The 21,019-nt window shown below is 36.3% G+C and overlaps 1 protein-coding gene across 2 annotated transcripts in view; it reads right to left on the reverse strand.

The window, feature by feature from the left end:
- Positions 1 to 12,178: 12,178 nt before the first annotated feature.
- Positions 12,179 to 21,019, reverse strand: part of LOC132117083 (splicing factor, suppressor of white-apricot homolog) — a 13,058-nt gene continuing 4,217 nt past the window's right edge. Inside the window, exons 2-4 of one of the 2 annotated variants that reach the window (XM_059526135.1) lie at positions 12,670 to 12,944; positions 12,408 to 12,581; positions 12,179 to 12,272 (exon numbers count right to left, since the gene is read on the reverse strand). In XM_059526135.1, the coding sequence (XP_059382118.1) occupies positions 12,191 to 12,272; positions 12,408 to 12,581; positions 12,670 to 12,944 (531 nt within the window). In that variant the 3' untranslated portion in view covers positions 12,179 to 12,190. Of the gene's footprint in view, positions 12,273 to 12,407; positions 12,582 to 12,669; positions 13,086 to 21,019 lie in introns of those variants that run through there. The other variant, XM_059526136.1, reaches the window with a different exon arrangement.

The following is a 21,019-nucleotide window of genomic DNA, read 5'->3' on the forward strand; positions in this document are numbered from 1 at the left end:
CTGCTTAATCACCACAGAAGTGAACAGGAAGAGCTGCTGTTTGTTCTTGCACTGCCGCTAATGGCCTGCCAGTTGCAGTAATTACAGAATGTGATTTTAAAGTAGGTACGAGAGAATACGGGAGTCTTGGGACTTGACAGAAAGCACATACCCTGGTACCTCAGCTGGTGCTTAAGTGAACTATGTGAGACGTGAGACAGGACAAGATGAGAAGCAAACGTTGCAAGAGAGTGCAAGGAGAGGCACAAACAAAAATGAAAGAAGAATCTGAAGAATCACGTGACACTGAATACTGCTGTAATCTCATTGGCATCACAGGAAAAATTATATTTCAAGATAAATTCAATCAGAGAACAGCTATTTTGCATTTTGAAAATATTGTATATCATTACTTTTTTTCTTACCAAATGCAGCCCAGCATAAGGGACTTCATTAAAAAAAATTAAAATATCTTAAGTTCACACTTTTGAATGCCAGTGTAAAGAAACACAAAAAATCTGACAACTAAATTAAATTCTTTATCTCGAGGCTTGTCCAGCTAATCTACTTATAGACCAGCAACAGACCAAAATAAGTCTTTACTAATAAGCTAACTGACTGTTTTATGTTAAAAAAGTTTTTTTTTTTCCTACAAAAGAATGATACCCTTTCCTATACCCACTATATTGAGCACAGCAATTTCTGATTCATTTTTCTGCAAAGTGGTCAGTCTCCTCCTCCACATACTGCCTGTAGTCTATATTCAAGACCCTGTGGATTTCCTTCACTTGTTCATGCATTGTATGCCACCTGAAACCAAAGGGAACATGGAGCCTTGGATGTACATAAAAAAGAGAGCGGGACACATGATCAAAAATGGTTAAGCTGAGGTAAAAGTGCCCTAGAGGGGGCTGTAAAGTGGCACGCTGCTAGAAATGTGCAGACAGCCTTTAAGCGCCACTTTCGTAGCTGAGATACTGGTGCTCGAAGGCAATTCTCAAAGTCACTGACATTTGTAGCACACATCCATCTGCCAAAGTAAATCATGAAGAGATTATTGCAGCCCTATATTTTTTTAACCACCTCCAGGTAACACCACTAATCACTAAAAAAAAATAAAAAAATATTTTGATTAAAGTTTAAAACACAAAAAATTACAGTATTTGGAAAATATTATATGTACGCAGGACATGTTTTTCACTTCCTACCGCCCTCAAAAACCACAACAAAGATAATTCCTGTCTTTCACTTTTCATGTTTTTAAAGCAGTCTGTTGGATATGAAAGGGAATGCAGAAACCATGCCAGAGGGTAAGAAATAAACACTTCTAAAAACGAAAGCTTTAATTTACTTTAATTTAAGAAAAAAGAAAAAAAACATGAAATATTGGCAGAAGCAAAAACTTGAAGAAAGAGAGCAGAGATATTTTTTTAATTATTTAATAATAAAAAAAATGAACAAGCATTTATTAAAAAATATCAAAGATTATATGCAAGGGATAACGCCACTCATTATCACAAATTAGACCTCAAAAGGCTGATCTGGATCCCCATGCAAAGTGGAGCAGCTTTATAACCCCTTGAAGGGGTTTACTTTGCAATAATGACCTAACGACAGTTCATTGTTGCTTAGATGGCTGCTTATAAACAAATAAAACCACATAATTAAATAAAAAAAAATACATAAAACATTGATCCAAGTTGAAATTATTCTAGCACAAAAAGAATGCACTGTGCTACGAAAGAGATGAAACTAGCTATCTAGGAAATTGGCTGCCAGGGACAACATTCACATACTGTATATAGTCCAGCAGCCATTCTACAAAAATATCAGCAGAATACTATGAATAAGAATCAAGTATTCTAGAGAGCCATGTTATAAGCAGAGGATATGCTCTATTGAATTCTAGAAGAAAGCTCTGTGCAGTTCAAAAAATCCTTCTAATGTATAAAATAAGCTGCTCAAGAGTGGAGGATCATTCTTGATCAAATGTGTGTTTGTGAGGAACTGTGTGTGTGTGTGTGTGTGTGTGTGTGTGTGTGTGTGTGTGTGTATGTATATATATATATATATACAGTACAGACCAAAAGTTTGGACACACTTCTCATTCAAAGAGTTTTCTTTATTTTCATGACTATGAAAATTGTAGAGTCACACTGAAGGCATCAAGGCCTATTTGACCAAGAAGGAGAGTGATGGGGTGCTGCGCCAGATGACCTGGCCTCCACAGTCACCGGACCTGAACCCAATCGAGATGGTTTAGGGGTGAGCTGGACCACAGACAGAAGGCAAAAGGGCCAACAAGTGCTAAGCATCTCTCGGGGAACTCCTTCAAGACTGTTGGAAGACCATTTCAGGTGACTACCTCTTGAAGCTCATCAAGAGAATGCCAAGAGTGTGCAAAGCAGTAATCAAAGCAAAAGGTGGCTACTTTGAAGAACCTAGAATATGACATATTTTCAGTTTTCTCACACTCTTTTGTTATGTATATAATTCCATATATAATTCCACATGTGTTAATTCATAGTTTTGATGCCTTCGGTGTGACTCTACAATTTTCATAGTCATGATGTGTCCAAACTTTTGGTCTGTACTGTATATATATGTATATATATATATATATATATATATATATATATATATATATATATATACAAACATACATGTTGGTGGTATGAAATATCAATCCACTCTTTTCCATTACATGCAATAAAAAGAAAGCAGGGAAAAAAAAAAACATCAAATGAAAAGCTCAGTTACACAGAGGTCTGGAACACCAGAGAAATGTTTCCACTTTTCATTAAAAGCAGCTAAAAGGCCGACTATTTCATTTAAACATGAGTGCGTGCCAAAACCTCAGAGCTAGAAACGTCGGCGGTGCAGCATTTAAGTCTCATGGAGAAACTGAAAAGCTGCAGCACATAAACAATATTGATGATTTATGAAGTTGAGGGACCAGCCAAAAGCCATAAAAGAAAATATTAACTAGGATCTCCCCAAATCAAGCAAAACTATACCCCCTTTCAGGTTTCTAGATTGCCAAACAAGAACAAAACGTAGTCGATTTCATTCAAATTAACTTGGATCTTTAGCAGTTTTACAGTCAAAAATTTAAATATCAAATAATTAGACCATTAATGAGAGTACAGAAACAACAACATTAAGCCATCATCTGACATACTTGCTAGACCCTGTTTGTCTTTGATAAATACATTAAGTGCCATACTAGACTTGTTTTAATGGGACTGATATAAAAACCTTGTCTGAGAAAGGTCTGATAAGGAGAAATAAACCAGGGCAATGGGCTCCGGAACAACCATTACCATGTTTAAAAAGACCTTATTAAAGATAAGAACATGTTCTTCAAAGAGAACACTTCAAGAACTGTGATGATGGCTAAAGCAGACGGTTTTTAATACGAGACTGGGTCGCAATTACAAGAATCGTGACTTTAAGAACCTGCCAGCTTTAAAGTCAAACTCCTCACCTGACCTTAAAAATTATTCAAAGCGCCTGAACCATCCAGAACAATACATCTTCCTCTAAAAGTCAAGCCACAGCAGTCCCTGAGAGTCTTGTTCTGCCTTGTAAAAGCTTTTTACGGCACAAGTTCCCTCACATATTTCCCGAAAAAATAATACTAAGGGGGGGAAACACATGAAATATATATGTTAAATATAGCTGACTTAAAGCATTCAGACGTTGCTGAGGAGGAGAAATCTGAACCAAATGTCACTCGCTTTGAAGAAGATCCCAGAACATCAAGTTTAAATGTTGGCTGAGACAGACGAATTTACAGGAATGGGGAACTTTGTGAATCAAGCCAAAGTGGATCCTGAATAAGTGAGGAGGAACAAAGGAACATTATGCAATTAAAAAAAAAACAACAACAACAAAAAACATTCGTGTTGAGGTATTAGATTGTGGTTCTCCTGTGCATGCGCTTGGGATATTCTGTCCTTATTATTAATTTGATACAACTTTTATTCACCCATAAGCAAAAAAAGGGCTTTCAGGCACTTGGAGGGACACTGGTTTTAATGAGGCAGCGGGTGTTAGTGAAATATGAATAACCACATAAACTTCCATCGCGTAGTATGATGCTCAAAGAACTAGATTGTGGGATGGTGTCCTTGAGGTATGCGCACAAGTTACAAGAATAAATTGATTTTCACAGGCTTGGGGCTTCCTCTGTCCTTCCTCTGAACCTCCGGATTTCTATCCTGACCGTGCAAATAAAAATCCTCCAAAATGATTTAAATGAAAAAAAAAAAAAATAATAAAGCACTGAAGTGTGCACGAATGCAGAAGCAAACTCGCTTCATCTGACAGTGCTTAGACATGGTTCAGATTTTCTATCAGTTCACTTATTCACTCTAATGACGTGATAAAACACGCAATTTAAGATGATATTAAACAAAATACTCATGCAGGAAAAGCATAATTTAAAAAGTTTTTGAAACACCAGCCTTGAACTGAGAAAATTTACTGGCCATGAAACTGTATTTTGCATAAAAGATACTATAGTCTTAAGCCATATATATCTCTGTGGATATATCTCAGCATTATTTGTTTGCATTTGCCACTTGATTGGATACTTTGCTTGGTCTTATGTAATAATATTCAGATATTTTAAGAGTGATTTAAAGGGTCTGTTAAATCTAAAAGTGAAATTTACTCACCCTAAAGCTGTTACAAACAGATTATGAAGAAAACTTATGTTCAAATAATATTGTTCAAACCTTTGTGTTCCATAAGAGAAATAAAGTCATAGAAATTTGGAACATGGGGTGAGTAAATGATGGGTGTAAATGATTCATTTTTGGGTGAACTACACCTTTATGCTTCCAAGATAGTCCAAATACTTCTTGGGATCGCTGTTTATAACTTGATCGCTCTTTCAGACAATGCTTAGCAGCAGTCCAAAAATGAGCTCAAGGGATCTCCAGAGCTCTCTATCCAGTAAATTTTGGGAATGCATGTCGAATTTTGTGCTCCCAAAGCAAAGCCAAGGCTTTAAGAGGTTGGGAAGCATTCAGCACATCCGGCAGCTGGAATGATTGCCACCCAGTTGGAAGTACAAATAAGAGTGGAAGACATTCAAAATGAATAAACAACAAAAAATTGCACAGCTTATAATGCAAAAAAGTTCTGAAGAAGCAAGGAAATTAGCTAAAGCTGTAGCCCAGCTCTGTCTCTGGAGACAATATTACTGGCAGGGTAAGCAAATAACAAAAGTTCCTGCTGTGAGCACAGCGTTGTTGCGCTGATTGCAACAATGGAACATTTCGTCTAATTTTCCCACTAAAACACTTTCCTTCCTCTTTTCCCTCAATTTCCTAAGCTCTTATTTCCTTTCATTCCTTATTACTTCCAAGCTCCATATTCAGACACTCTTCTGACAAAGTGATGATAGTACAGTCTTAAAAATAGGTTCTTTATTGGCATCTAAAGTTCCACAAATAAACTTTAATATCCATGGAACCATTCCATTAAATGTTCTTCACACAAAAAAAATGGTTCTATTAAGAACTGCTAACCGAAAGGTTAACGGAGGATGCAAAAATGGTTATTTTATGGCATAAAAAGTGTATATATTCTTATTCCATAATTTTCTATCTGCTACTATATCATGTAAAACAACCCATGCAGGTAAACATATCTGACCAAAGAATAAAATGCTATAATTATTTTTTTTACATGTTACTTGTTAAATAATTAATCACAATAAATTAACATGTTCAACTGATATCCAAGAACATTAAAGGTATGAATGAGTGAACTGACCTAACCAGAAACACTACCCTCAAGAACACACTGAAGAATCAAAGAGCCAGAGTTTGCTGACTATGCCATGGCAACCGGAAAAGGAATCGATTTCATCTGAGCTCCCAAAGTCTCTGCTTAGCCCCGGATGAAAGCAGTGCAGCGCATACAAAACCACACATCAGAGCCTGATCCTCACTTTTCTGACCTAAACACACACCGACAGAGACACACAGCCATAGCTCGCAGCCGGCGGTCTCATTAAGGGAAGGACAATCTTCAGTCAAACTGTTGATCATAATCACACACTGTGAAAAAAAAGGAGCTACAGACTCAACTCAATGTGTGTAAACTTGTGCAAGTGACATCTGATACCAAATCTTTTAAAAATCCATAATAAAACTTGTTTACCTATGCAAATTGACATTTCAAACTGTAATTTGCTGCTTTTTTGTTACTTTATACCTATATGCAACTATATCTTCAGTTCCATCCAGTTTTTCCTATTTCATTATGCCATGCTTCATCTAACGGATTCTGAGCATCTAACCTTGTTATGTATGTACGCCCATTGAATTTAAGGTACAGTGAATATTAATTAGATAATGCAGAAGTTCCTTGGCAACCTTCCATGAGAGTCCAACTCAAGTTACTTAATAAATAATCATGAAAGACACCTTTACAATAGTAGTTTTTTTTTTTTTATTAACCAGTTGATTAGCACATACTTAATGTCTTCCTAATAGCCACTCAGGTAATTCCTCTAGGCGAACATAATTATTATTCAGAAGCACATATTACGGTTATGGTCTTAACATTTACGCATTTGGCTGATGCTTTTATCTAAAGTGGCTTGGATTACATTCAAGGTCTAAATTTTATTAGTTCATGCATTCCTTAAGAATCCAACCCATGATCTCAGTGTTGCTATAGCACCATGCTCTACCGTTTGATTTACAGGCAAAATGAGCTCCTTAAAAATAAAGCCACATTACTACACCTGAAAACGGTCTGATTACGGCAACTCTGAATTTAGATCACTTCAACGTTGTGCTGTGCACATGCAATATCAATTTAAAGCTGAGAATGGGTCTATTAGCATACGATTGATTTACAGAGATCACAGGTCAACGATCACTTAAAGCATGTATGTGTTCTACTATACAGATAATATGATGAATCCCACCTCCTTTCTACTGTAAACAATGTCAGTCTATCACTTGCTTACGAAATTTTTATTAGCTAGTGCCACGCATAGGAGAAATACAGAAAGGCCACTCTGAGCACTTACAGGCAGATGTATCCATAAAAACCCTCTTATTCTAATTCAATTCACTGGAATGTTTCTTATATTCAATAACGTACAGCTGCACAGTTAGTCGATCTTGCCTCTCAATCCATTAAGGATGACCAGGGAGTTAATAAGCAGTAATGACAGGGAAAACAACAAGTAGTTTTAGCATAATGGATTTACAGCATCACACACACCATTAGAGGCAGAATACACAAGACAACAAATAAAGTTGAAAAAAAAAAAAAATATGCCAAAAAAATACAAAATAATAAAGATGGGAATTAACAGCCTTAATTATTCCTGTTCTTCTTGACATCTTTTTCGAGTCAACATGACTAATTGACTGGTAAATATATCAAGATGTCATTTTCTGGCAGTCAGCGGTCAAGACTGGCATCATTTGCTGTTCACAGTCTGAGACCAGTTGCTTAATAAACTTGGATTAGCCCGAGCACACACAGCAATGTTAAAGTGTGCTATTGGCTTTATTAAATGGATTTCCAAAAAGAATCTGGTTAATTATTTTCTACTAATCAAAAAACAAACAATCCTGCCCAAAACTAATAGCACTGGCTAAGTGTAAAATATAGCACGTTGCACATGAAATAGGGATAGAAGAAACTAACTTAAAATTTAAATAATTACATCAGTTTGACTAAATAATCAATGAAATATTCATCAATGTTAATTGAATTGATTAAGCTTATGAAGTTTTACTGGAGAAAGAGAAAGGAAATAAAATCCTTATTAAAGTAAAAAAAATTTAAAGCACAAACTCACTGTCTGAAAACAATTCATATTATGAGGAAAATATTAAACAATTCTTAAACATTGTTATTTAAATTCTAGTGAAAACACTGAAAACTAATCATCAATTATTATTGACTAATCATTCATTAGTAAAATTCTTGAAAATCCAGTTTAAAATTAAACCGATACTGGGAGATGAGAGACTATTTTAATATTGAAATAATTCCCTATCACTGATATCACTTTTGCTTTAAGGGGTCATATGATGTTGCTAAAAAGAACATTATTTTGGGTATTTGCTGTAATAAAATGTGTTTATGTGGTTTAAGGTTCAAAAAACACATTATTTTCCACATAATGCACATTACTGTTGCTCCTCTATGCCTCGGTGTTCTGAAACGCGTAGATTTTTACAAAGCTCATCGATCAGTAAAGCGAGGTGTACGCTGATTGGCCAGCTATCCAGTGCGTTCTGATTGGCCGAATTCCTCAAGCGTGTGATGGAAATCTTACGCCCTTACCATGATGTGATGCCATGTCCCAGTAAAAAAACAATAAAAACCATTATAAACAAGGCATTTGTTGCATCCAGTGGAGAAATAATTACTGATTATAATGACTTGTACTGTATTTTTACGCAACGCGATACGCAACGCAACATAAAACCATGTCTGCATTTGTGCAAGCGCTACTCTACACAAAGTAGTTTCGCTTTCACAACGAAACACACAGCATTTCCAAAACTTGGTGCCATGGCAACAGCGAGAATAAAAGTTACGCCTTCTTTCTTTGCGTGAACATTTTGGGCAGCATTATGCAAATCTTCCCAAATTGTGATGTAGACATGCGTGTCAGAACGAGCTGTTTTAGGTAGGCATGGTAGTCTTTGCAACTATACAGATCTTCTTCATGCACCAAGAACTTGTAACACTCCAAAGAGAAAGGAACTTATTTTTTTTTACATCACATCATGTGACCCCTTTAATAATTTAATTGAAAGATTTTTTTTTTAAACAAGTTTAATTCGATACTAATTTTATTACAATAAATTAAGATACTAAACATTAAAACAGCTGACTATGAAAATTTTATTAAATTAAACTGAACCAGCAAACTGATGTAACTGATGAGATGCTTCCTATTTTATATCTGCTAAAAAACAGCTGCCGAATCTCTCTCTACAGTACATCAGTGTTAAACTAGAGCAAGGATCAGCATAAACTACTTCTGTATCGACTGCACAAAACCTCTACGGTTTACTAATTGCCCTTATATTACACTCTTTACACTGTCCTGAATTGTCTTATTGAATTACCATTAGACTAAATGGCATTACTTTATTGTACTGCACTGTTTCTACATTACTAAAGAGGACCATAAGGCAGTAATCAGCCTATTGCACTGACTTATAATTTGTCTATATTAAGCTAATTTATTTATTTTTGTTATTTTGGGTTTTGTATCTATATTTCAACTGTTTTATCCCACCGGTACACAAGAAACCATAAGTCACAAAAGTTACCATCTTGAGCGAATGGTAAAACACTACATTTCTCTCAAAATTCATGTACTGATTTTTGAATACAGATGATTTTGAATATTTCTACTGATGCAAGTCATGCAGCAATGTCAAATCAAGGCTCTCTCACTGAAAATGTGCGAAATTAATAAACAGAAATATACGGGGGCGAATCAGTAATGCAGAATCTGCAGGAAGTGGCCTTGGAGAAGAGCCCCAAGTATTCAAAACCTTGAAGGTTACGAAACATGATTAATTAAGTTGGTAAACATCAATTTCTCAAACCATACGAGTAGTTAATGAGATGCTAGATATGCAATGTTGTTTTATTAGCATCCCATTACCATGCAAAACCGTTTGTCAGTATTAAAAAACAACAAGGTCCTATCTATGCACACTTAGATTGTTCACACAGTACAACGGGCTGTTCCTGTAATAAATTAACTTTAAAAGAATATCGTTTATTTTCTTTATCTGAACTGATTTGGAGAAATTTAGCATTAAACCATTTGCTCACCAATGGATCCTCTGAAGTAAATGGGTGCCGACAGAATGAGAGTTCAAACAGCTGATAAACGCATCACAATAATTCACAGGTAGTCCAAACGAGTCCAGTTCATCAATTAACATCTTGTAAAGTGAAAAGGTGTGTGTTTGTAGGAAGCAACTCCTTCATTGAGGCAATTTAAATTTAAACCGCTGCATCAGGCCAAAATCTCATGGAATAATCCATAATAATGCTTCCTCCAGTATGTGATGTTTGTTCATATCAAATTCCATGTACACATTTGGGACTCTTTTTACCTGTAAACGGTGTTTCTGTTTCTGCATATTTCTCTCCTGATTCAGACGAGACAGCTTTTTCACTGCAGAAAGCAATATTATGGATATAATAGAAGACTTGTAATTTAGCTTGAAGCAGCAGTTAGAAACACCTTTGTGATTTTTACAAACAAGCTGCTTTTGACTTCACAAGACATTTGTTGATGGGCTGGAGTCGTGTGGCTTTCTTGTGATGTTTTTCAGAGGTGGGTAGTAACGAGTTACATTTACTTCGTTACATTTACTTGAGTAATTTTTTGGGGTAACTAATACTTTTCGGAGTATATTTAAAGATGGGTACTTTATACTCTTACTTGAGTAAATTTTTTGGGAAAAATCTGTACTTTTACTTCGTTACTGTGGGCAACGCTCCTCTCGTTACTTTATCTTAATGCAATAAATGTTATAAATGCTTCAGTTTATTCCAAACGTGCCATCTGCTTTTCTCTGGGCAATGAGCGATGCCCATTCGCGAATGATTCATTCTTTTGAGTCAATTCTGTTCAAAGGCTTGATCAAACCAATTGGCAAACGAGTGAATTGGTTCATGAATCAGTTTGAATGAGTCGTTCAGTTCCCTGCCGCACGCGCTGAGCGTCTGAAGTGGTTCACTCGGAGTTGTAACGTTTAACATCAGCAGCGTTGAAAACGTGGCTATGGAACTGCACTGAATTGAAAGCAAATTTGCAAAGGCTATTATTTGCTTGCGATGGAGATCCTTATTAGATGAACACCGCGTGTGCTGTCTACTGTTCAACAGGTAATAACTTGGGCTACATTCGATTACAGTACACGATACCACTGTGACATTAGTTTGTTGTACGTGTGGCTTATAACAGAGGGGAGTCAAGTTGAATGCAGCTTCCAAAAGACAAAAAATAGCCGATTAAGATTTTATTAATTTTAATACAATCACACCTGTGCCAGTACGTTCAGCAAGTCATGTCATCAGCTGCTAAATTCAGATCTGTGATTGCTTGCTGGCGCTGAGCCAGAGATAGATGCGTTTTACAGCACTGCGCATTATAACCAATCACACATGATTCCTTTGAGCTTATTAAAGCATTGGCCAATCAGAGGTGTTCAGATGAGTCATCGCTAAAATTCCGGTTCTTCCTTCACTCGCTCACTGACTGGAGACCTCTTTCTGGCGAATTCTCTCGTCAGAAACAACAAAGTGCAGATGTGTGTACGAATCTTTAATTAAGATATTGATTTCACAGTGTTAACAGCTTCAGTGATTTTAATGGGAGTTTCTGAGAGTGATTGAAATCTAGACTGTCAGTGAAAATGATCTTTAATAATGTAAATGTTATTTGCTCTCTTTCTGAACAATGAAAGATTAGTAGCAATATTTATATCACATTAACTTTCAATGTTAAATTCACATTTAATATAAAGTTAGTCGTATTAAAAATATGTTATGGCATGACACCTATATCTGTTACTTAAGTAAACAGACAGAGTTTTATAATAAATTACATACATTGGAGTAAAGGCTGATGAAATATATACATTTATACACACACACATACATTACATACATTTTATCTATATATCTAAATAAAAATAGGCTCAGTATATATGACCCAAAGTAACTAGTAACTAACTACTTGAGTAGATTTTTTATCCGATACTCTTTTACTCTTACTCAAGTAACTATTCAAGACTAGTACTTTTACTTTTACTTGAGTAAATATTTCTAGAAGTACTTTTACTTGAGTATAGTTTTTGGGTACTCTACCCACCTCTGGTGTTTTTTATCAGCTGTCTACTCTGGACTCTCATTCTGACGGAACCCATTCACTTCAGTGGTGATCAAGTTATGTGAGGCTAAATTTCTCCAAATCTGTTTAGATAAAGGTACAAACTTACATCTTGGATTATATGATTATAAGTACTTTTCAGCAAAATGTTGTGCTTGGGTGAACTATTTCCTTAAGCCATCTTAGATAACAGCATATGCTCAATAAATATACTTAATTGTAATTAATAGGGAATTTAAATGAAAACAAAAAACAGTTTGCGAAAGAGAAAGCATAAAACTACCTCCTGCATGCTCAGGCCTTATTCCGCATGAAGTAGTGCTTTTTGAACTCATAATATGAGTTGTACTTGTGCCAGGACTGCAGGAAGTCAAACCTTTAGGATTTAGAAGACACACACATACACAGAGAGAGAGGTTTACAGTTATTACATATTACAGTAATCTAATAGGAGCAGTGAGACCTTCATATCTAAAGGATGGCTGTAACGAGCAGGAGCATAATTGCCTACCGCGGGTCATTCTTGGCACGTACGCTGCTCTCGAATTTCACCCCGTTTCTGGCCACATACTCAGCTAGTTTGTCAATGACAGGCTGGATGTCGGGAGGAGGAGGGATGATGGCTGCGACAGGGGCGGCAGCCGCCGGCACGGGGGGTACAACGGTGGTTTGAGGAGGTCGAGAACTGATGGATGAAAAGAAAAATAAAGCCAAATATAGGACTTCTGAAATATGTCAAGCTCTGTAGAAAGCAAAGGCAGTAGGGTGCACACCTGGAGGTTGGAGGGGCGGCCGGACCAGAAAGTGAGAGCGGAGCCGACGCAGGAGCTGACACAGTGACTGAACCTGAAGTGGGGGCTGATGGGATTGAAGCCACAGGATTCAATGAAGGTGTAGTGCCAGGGGGAGGAGGAGGAGGACCAGATGCAGGAGGAGTCGGCATCATGCCAGTGGGCAGCGAGGTGTAATAAGGGCTGGCATCAATCCCAGGAGGCGGTGGGGCAAGGCAGTATTCCATCAGGCAGCATACAGTACCCATAGTACATTGCTGTCACATTAGTTGTGTAAAATAAACACACACACACACACACACACACACACAGTTACTAAATCAGATGCACATCCAATGCAGGAACTTGAAACTGTATAATAAAATAACTTTTTCAGTACAAAGTTTTTGAAATAACTCAATATTAACTGTAATATTGTGAAATGTGTTTAAAATAACTGCTTTATATTTTAATATATTTTCAAATTTATTTATTTTTTTCAGCAGCCATTACTCCAGTCTTCAATGTCACATGATCCTTCAGAAATCATTCTAACCAACATTTCACAGTTGTGCTGCTTAATATTTTTTAGAAAAGCATGATAGATTTTTTAACCTGGGTTCCCTCATGACTGAAAAGTTGGAAAGAGCATTTTTTTTTTTTTTTTTTTTTTTTTACAAATCTTTTGTAACATTTTTTACAGTTAATTTTGATCTCTTTAATGCATTTTTGCTTAATAAAGTATTAATTTCTTCAAACAAAACAAAACAAAAATACAGAATTGTAGCGAATTTATAGAACACATACTTATATATAATTATTGTATGTCTACCTCATTTAATAATTCTGAATCAAACCCCTTTTTCCCTGCCTCATTTCAAAGTTTTACTTGTCTGAATATTTTTGGTGATATTTGTCGCGCCATGCATTAAACATTAGTCATCAATAACATTTCTACTCTGGTTACATACCCGGGAAAGTACACTGAGGGAACTGTTGATACAAATTAAGAATTTTAACAATCTACGTTTGGATCACTGTCCGCATAATTAAATTTCCTTTTCAAGTAAAAGATAAAAAGCTAGCGAAAAAAAAAATTGCATTTGTTTGTTCTGCTCTACCACAAATAATTAGGATCAAGCTGTCCTCGTGTCGAGATGGCAAGCATGTAAAGACATACAGTTCTTGAAAAACACTTAATAAAGCCTAATTACAGTCAAGCGCTACTCCTTCCCTTCAGTCAATTGTAACTACAGCAAAAAGAACCATTAAACAAAGCAGTTTAATAAGAACCCCAAGAAAACAGAGCTGTGAGTTCAAGCTCTATTAAGATCAACACAACCAAATCTGTGCAGTTAGGCAAATACAGAAAAATATCTGTTACATGCAAAGTTGAAAGTGTTAAGTTTAGTCAAGAATAAAACTGAACTGTCCCTTTAAGTGAGCATAAAGGTGTTTAGACTTCACAAAGGTGAAAAAGAGATGAACCTGCAGCACTCTGACAATGAAGAAACACTGCAAAAGAAACAATAAAGAAATTTAAAAGCTAGATGAATTCAAGCTACGGCATCTCCTGGGTACTCCTAAAGTCAGGACTGTTCAAGACCTAAAAGAGACCAATAGTCCTGCTCATTTAGGCGAGTTTAGCATTCCGTCTGACTGCAGCCACACATCAAAGAGAGCTGAAAGAGGAAGGGGAGAGGGAGGAGAGGGGCGGCGGGGATCTGGATACATTTACTTATGACTGACTGGGATGTTTGAATGCACATGAGAGTGGGGGAGAAAGAGAGAGAGAGAGAGAGAGAGAGAGAGAGGAACTTTGAGAGCCAAATAGAAATGAGCAAAGGGAAAGAGATAGAGAGCCACAAAGAGATTCTGAGAGAAAAGGAATAGAAAGAAGGAGAGAGCGATAGATGTGTGTGGCATGGGTATGCCCACATTTTATGAAAGATGTGGCAGAACTAGGGCTGTGACTCACAATTATGAAATTTGGAATAAACTACATTAAGATCAATATTATGCAACAATATTTTATCTCTATTTATTTATTTATTTATTTATATGGCAGACTGTAATAAGCGGGATCAAGCACAGATACTCATTATTGCAAAATAACCACCTTGAGCACACATTATGGTAAATATTATATAAATTTAATTATTATAAATAATATTAGAAAAATATATATAAAAAATTTACTACAACATTTATTTAAATATGAAAGTACATAAAATATATTTAAGAAATTATTATTATATTTTTTTTATTGCAATATGCTCTTGTAAGTGTAAGTCGCAGTTTCATTAGATACCTGCAATTAGATCTAATAATCATGGACGGGCGATTATGAAATAATTCTGACAAGCCTGTTTCCATCATAACCATATTACTGAACGACATCCCAGCTCCATAAAAACCCCAGCAAAATTCATGTCTCGTAACAAATGGGTCCTTACTCCACCTCCAGCTTAGCAGGCTTCATTTTCAACGACGGGATCTAATTGTTTATGACGTCTCCCTGTGGAGATAAAGAGGCAGAGAGCCGTGGAGGATCCGGAGTCGAGAATGTGCTGCTGGATTTGACTCGAGCGCTAAATTGAGAAAGATTAGCCTGAAGAATCAACAGACAATCCTCAATGTCTGAGGAGGCACGTCTCAAACACAAACAAAGTTATGCCTACTCTGGCAAATAAGTCTGTGAGTGACTTCTCTTCAAGGAATTACATTCTGAAACTCACAAGACACCTCCGCTGACTAAGCTGACAATTTTTACTGTTTTTGATCAAATAAATGCAGCCTTGGTGAGCATAAGACACTTACAAACATTCCCTTCAGAAACAAATCTTACAGACTGCAAATGTTTTAGACAGTAGTGTATACAAACAGTATGGCAGTGAGTAATTTCATTCAAAACGCATTTTAACTAATTCAATGAGAGAGTAATCCGTTTTGGACCAGTGAGTTCATCTGTGACTCATTCGTGAGTGGTTTGATTCATTTAAAAGAACTGGCTGAGAAGAGTCATTCAACTGTAAGATCACAACCCAGCCAAAACAACTTTTTTTTTAGCTGTACAGTAAACACTGTCAGAGTAGTTCAGTATGGTCTTCTATAACAATAACACATTAACCCAATTATGAGGTTCCTATAGACACTGTTCTAACCACTATCACGACTCATTAAATAAAAACAGACAACTTGCTCTACTGGGATTGCAGTTTTGGCATCAGCTTAGTCCAGTATCTGAGCGGTTCAAAGGTCACACCTCCTCACTGTCAACATATATAATAAACTGCATTAATCATGTGCGCTGAATGAATGTGGATCACCGAGGTCTACTGAATCCTGATGAAATCAGAGTGTGATTGTTCTAGTGATGTGAAACGGCCTGCTCTGTTTTACTGTAGTAATGGGGAGGGTGAGGTTGTCATGTTGTGCCAGGGTGACTCACAGGCAGTGAGTAGAGCATTCTGGGATGAATGAGCAGAACAGCGTGTGTGACGCAATAAATCTGCAGTCTGGTTAAGCTGTGGCTGTAAACGAGGATATCCAAGAAGGCTTGAGCCGTGCGCGTCTCTCAGGCCCGCTGAGTGTGCACTTACATGAGCCCCATGACATCCTGCCGCCAGTTAACCAAAGGAATCTGTTCAGAAAGCATTTCTGTGCTTTGTCGTACCACATGGCTGGAACTCGGGGCTGGGGTTGATAGCGACCATTTTAAATATTTTATGAAGGGGAACTAATTCAAACTTGATTTGGCCAGAGAGCGAACAATGTTTAACTGAACTTCGAATTTAGTGCCAGGCGTCCCTCAAAGACAAATACACAGCAAACCTCAGATACAGGCCAAAGCCTTGGAAAAATAACCCTCACATTTGGACAGAGATTATAGGATGACTGTGGTTAAGCCTACAGAACCTCTTTGTCATGCTGTTAATCCTAGAAAATACACATTTGCAGTCAAAGTAGCTTTTCTTTTGAGAAACTGGCCCACTCAAGCGCCTTCCGGCACTGTAATCCTGTGGCACTTCCCTCAAGAAACCAGTAGAGCTCCTTCAGTCAGGCTAATTGAGACAAATCAGCAGTCCCAGCTTGAGTGTTTCACCAGCTGAGCCCTAAATTCTTTATTTCCAATAAAAGGAGAATTGTTCGTTCCCCACAGTACCTTAAATCCCTGTGAGTTAAAGTTAGAGGATCAGTTAACGGCAAATGGTTTAAAAAAAAAAAGTTATATCACCATGTTATTCTTAAGGACAAAACCTTCTGTTATTCTCTTTGATCAAAATAAATCTGCTGGCACTGGACATCATAATTGACTATGCAATTTGTTTTATCTTTGAAATATTTTTTTTTAAAGTATGACTAGTTCAAGGATAAAGCTTAGAGTATGTAGAAGGGCAATTAATGAATCCATAATTATTAATTTAGTCATAATCGTCCCACAGTTCTATTACCAAAGACATTTGGAACTGCCAAGCTAAATAATGATGGCAAGCACCAGCAGATTTATTTGACCAAAAAGACAGTTGTATTGCATTAAAAATAGTTTTTATTAATATTAATAATAAAACACACACACAGAGAGAGAGAGAGAGAGAGAGAGAGAGAGAGAGAGAGAGAGAGAGAGAGAGAGAGAGAGAGAGAGAGAGAGAGAGAGTGGTGGCCAAAATTACTACAACACTAGTGTTTTATTTTGACTTTATTTCGACTTGATAAAAAAAAGTCACTTATTTATTTTTACTAAATGTATTATTACTAAAGCTAAAAATAAATTAAAGCCAAATATCAAATAATAAACAAAGTACATTATAACTTTAATAGAATGTAAACTCAATTTAAAACTGAAAATCTAAAATAAAAAAAGATAACAGTTCTTACAATGCAGATTTTTAGAATTTACATTAAAGTACTTATTTATATCTCCATTATGTAGGCCACATGTTCAAAACAAGCTAAGAACGTTGTTCTTAAATTAATTCATTACAATTTTATAAGTACATCAAAACTTCAACTTCACATCTGTCCTTTTAGCAGCAATTTATTTATTTTTTATAGATCTACACAAAAGCATTTCTCCCTTCCCATTATAATCAGCAAATCTGTTATTGCACAGATCTCTTATTTGCACTGTTGATTATAAAATGACTTTTCTAGTTGCAGCATATATCGGGTACTACACTGCAAGCAAGTGCTGCAATATCAAGCAAATCTAATATTTTTCCAAATTACCACAGATTACTTTTCGCTTCGATTCTAAAGCTGCTTTTTTAGGTGCACTCATTTAGGCAACTACGACATAAAGCAAACATCTGTGGATCAGACTGCTTCAAAATCACTCTTTAGGACCAGATGTTGTTACTAATATACTTATAGACTATTTTGAGCTCCTCTAATTTGCCAGTGAATTCACGCACACATCGAACATGTCTGTGATTGGCTATGGTATGCAACAGCTGCAAAAATCAGAGAGTGTAGTGAGCATCAATTCAAGGGGTCAAAGAAAAACCGCCTTTAACGTCGTAAAGATGTTAAATTGGAACTTACTGAAGATAAGGAGATCACGATGGGCAGTCTGCCCACTTTAGTACTTCATTTAATGAACTTTGCTTGCATTGAAGGGTCAGCTTCATTGCCATGTTTACTCAAGGACACCCTGAAAATCAATCATCCTAAAAATAATTAAAGATGTTAATGATTTGCCACAGTCTTTAAAGAGCTGGCACTGTTTTCCTCATCCACTTCCATTAAAAGACTCTTTTTAGGAGGACATTTGTCTCTGCTCATCAGCAAGAGATAAGAACGACCAACCTCATCCAAAAAAGACAAACAGAACTCTATCATGCTGCATTTTCAGTCTGCATCAAGCTTTATGGTGCAATTTACCATATTTTCCGGACTATAAGTCGCACTTTTTTTCATAGTTTGGCTGGTCCTGCGACTTATAGTCAGGTCCGACTTATTTATCAAAATTAATTTGACATGAACCAAGTGAAATGAACTAAAAGACATGAACCAAGAGAAAACATTACTGTCTACAGGCGCAAGAGGGCGCTCTATGCTGCTCAGTGCTCCTGTAGTCTACACTGAAGACATAGAGCGCCCTCTCGTGGCTGTAGACGGTAATATTTTCTCTTGGTTCTTGGTTCTAAATAAATGCGACTTATAGTCCAGTGCGACTTATATATGTTTTTTTCCTCATCATGACGTATTTTTGGACTGATGCGATTTATACTCAGGTGCGACTTATAGTCCGAAAAATACGGTAAGTCTTGCACAGTGCAAATGTCAAGTCCATTTATGTTCACCATGTGTAAAAACACAAATCTGTTCTTTTAGTAGAACAACCAAAATGATTATGTATATGCTATATCTTGCTATATGTCCAGTGTTAATTTTGTTAATGAAGATGACAACGAAAAATATTTGTTAACGATAACGTTCGATATTCGTTAATGAGGAGCTAAAACTAACATCTGATGACGAAATGTATGCTGCGTCTTCGTTAACTTAATCGAGACGAGACTTTAATGTTATTTGAGGACTATCGGGACATTCAAAATACATCCCATTGGCTATTGTCCTTCAAAATGTGTGTCCCTGTAATTGGATTGCAATCGGATAAGGGGCGTTTGCATATCTAGTCTCAGTATGGGAGCAGCAGTGGATGGATAGGCTACCAAAATGCGAACCAGCGACCTAAACCAATAGCCTCAGCACCAAAAGGGTAGTGATCATGTGACTAGATGTCCCGTTTTCCCCGGGAGTCACAATTCTTTGACAATTAACTTAAAGATAGTGAAGATGGGATTGACGGAATCACAGTGATAGAAGTGCTCTCTCTCACACACGCTCTACTTCTTCAGTTCTCATATACAGCGCGCAATCATTTCTCAGCACTCAGATACATACGAAACAGTCCAAACGTTTAGAATATCTCACGTAAATACAGTTATGGATTAAGTAAACCTTAACAGGTGGGTGAAAACTGAATGTGTGTCAGTATTTCATGCATGCCTTCCGTCTTTAACAAATGTATGTTAAATAAATGTATACATGTTAAGTGAACCAACTGTATCTGAAAAAGATTTGTATATCTTTCGTATTTGTCTTCTTGTGCTTCCTTTTAAAACTTATATAATAATAATATTTTTATAAGTTGCTCCTTTTTCACTACTGTTAAAGGGTTAGTTCACCCAAAAAAAAAGTTTTTCCAAATTCAATCCTTGATTCAAATTTCTCATAAGCTTTATTGATTTGGTCTAAAGAGAAAATAATTGATGCTAGTTTGAAGACTACATATAAAATAGCTACCAAAATAAATTTTGGTAACTACAGTTTGGCTAAAACTAATTACTAAAAGTTGACAGAAGTGCAATGACTTTTCATCGACTAAAACTATGAAAGACACAAATGACTAAAATGTGACTATTGAGCATTTTCGTCTCAAGATAAACACTAAGACTAAATCAAAAATGCTTGCCAAAATTAACCATGATATGCATGCTACTAAATACATTTATAATGATAAAAATAATAATAATAATAATTATTATTATTATGCACAGGGTTGGCTGCACAATTCATGAAAGTACATTCAAAATCACGATATGCATGGTTTTGGAATTTAGAACTGCTTTATTACTGTGATTATTATGATCATTATTAATGAATAAGAATAAGAATGAGCATAGAGCTGTAATTAATGAAAAAAAATTGATATGCATGCAACTGGAATTATTAAACTGCTTCATTATTATTATTATTGACACACAACAACAACAAAAACAATAAAATAAAAATAATAATTAACATTGTTTGAAGACCTTTTGTCGTCCATATAAATCACGATTATTTGCCATCATACTCATGGTCAGCTGTGTATTCTGCCTGTGTGGCTACTGCCGTAGACGACTGATACTCTTCTTCTGCTTTGGTCGCCATCGCTGCAGCGCCATTATTCTCCTGTTGGACTTTTCGAACAAGCGCAGCTAACGGGTGATCTGGATCAATGACCTGCAGAGGCTATAGCACATGAAACATAAGGTCAACGGGGTGTGCAACATTTCCCTCAGCATATAAAGTGTGTGTGTATATATATATATATATATCCCACCCAGAAAATGTGTGTAAAGCTGTTTAAACATAACAGAAATTTAAAAACACCATATGAATGGAATAAATCAGATTCTAAAACTTGCTAGTGTTTCGTAAGGCCCCGTGGAAGAAATTCACTGTAGCACATTGGTTTGTAGTTTTCTCGGGTGGCTCCGTGACAGCACCTTCCAGGCTTCTCACAGAGTTCGGCTGCACTAGGGTTTTTTCCTAGTCCATGTGATCAGACACAGCTCCAATT

The sequence above is a fragment of the Carassius carassius genome, chromosome 36 (assembly GCF_963082965.1).
Source record: "Carassius carassius chromosome 36, fCarCar2.1, whole genome shotgun sequence".
NCBI lineage: Eukaryota > Metazoa > Chordata > Actinopteri > Cypriniformes > Cyprinidae > Carassius > Carassius carassius.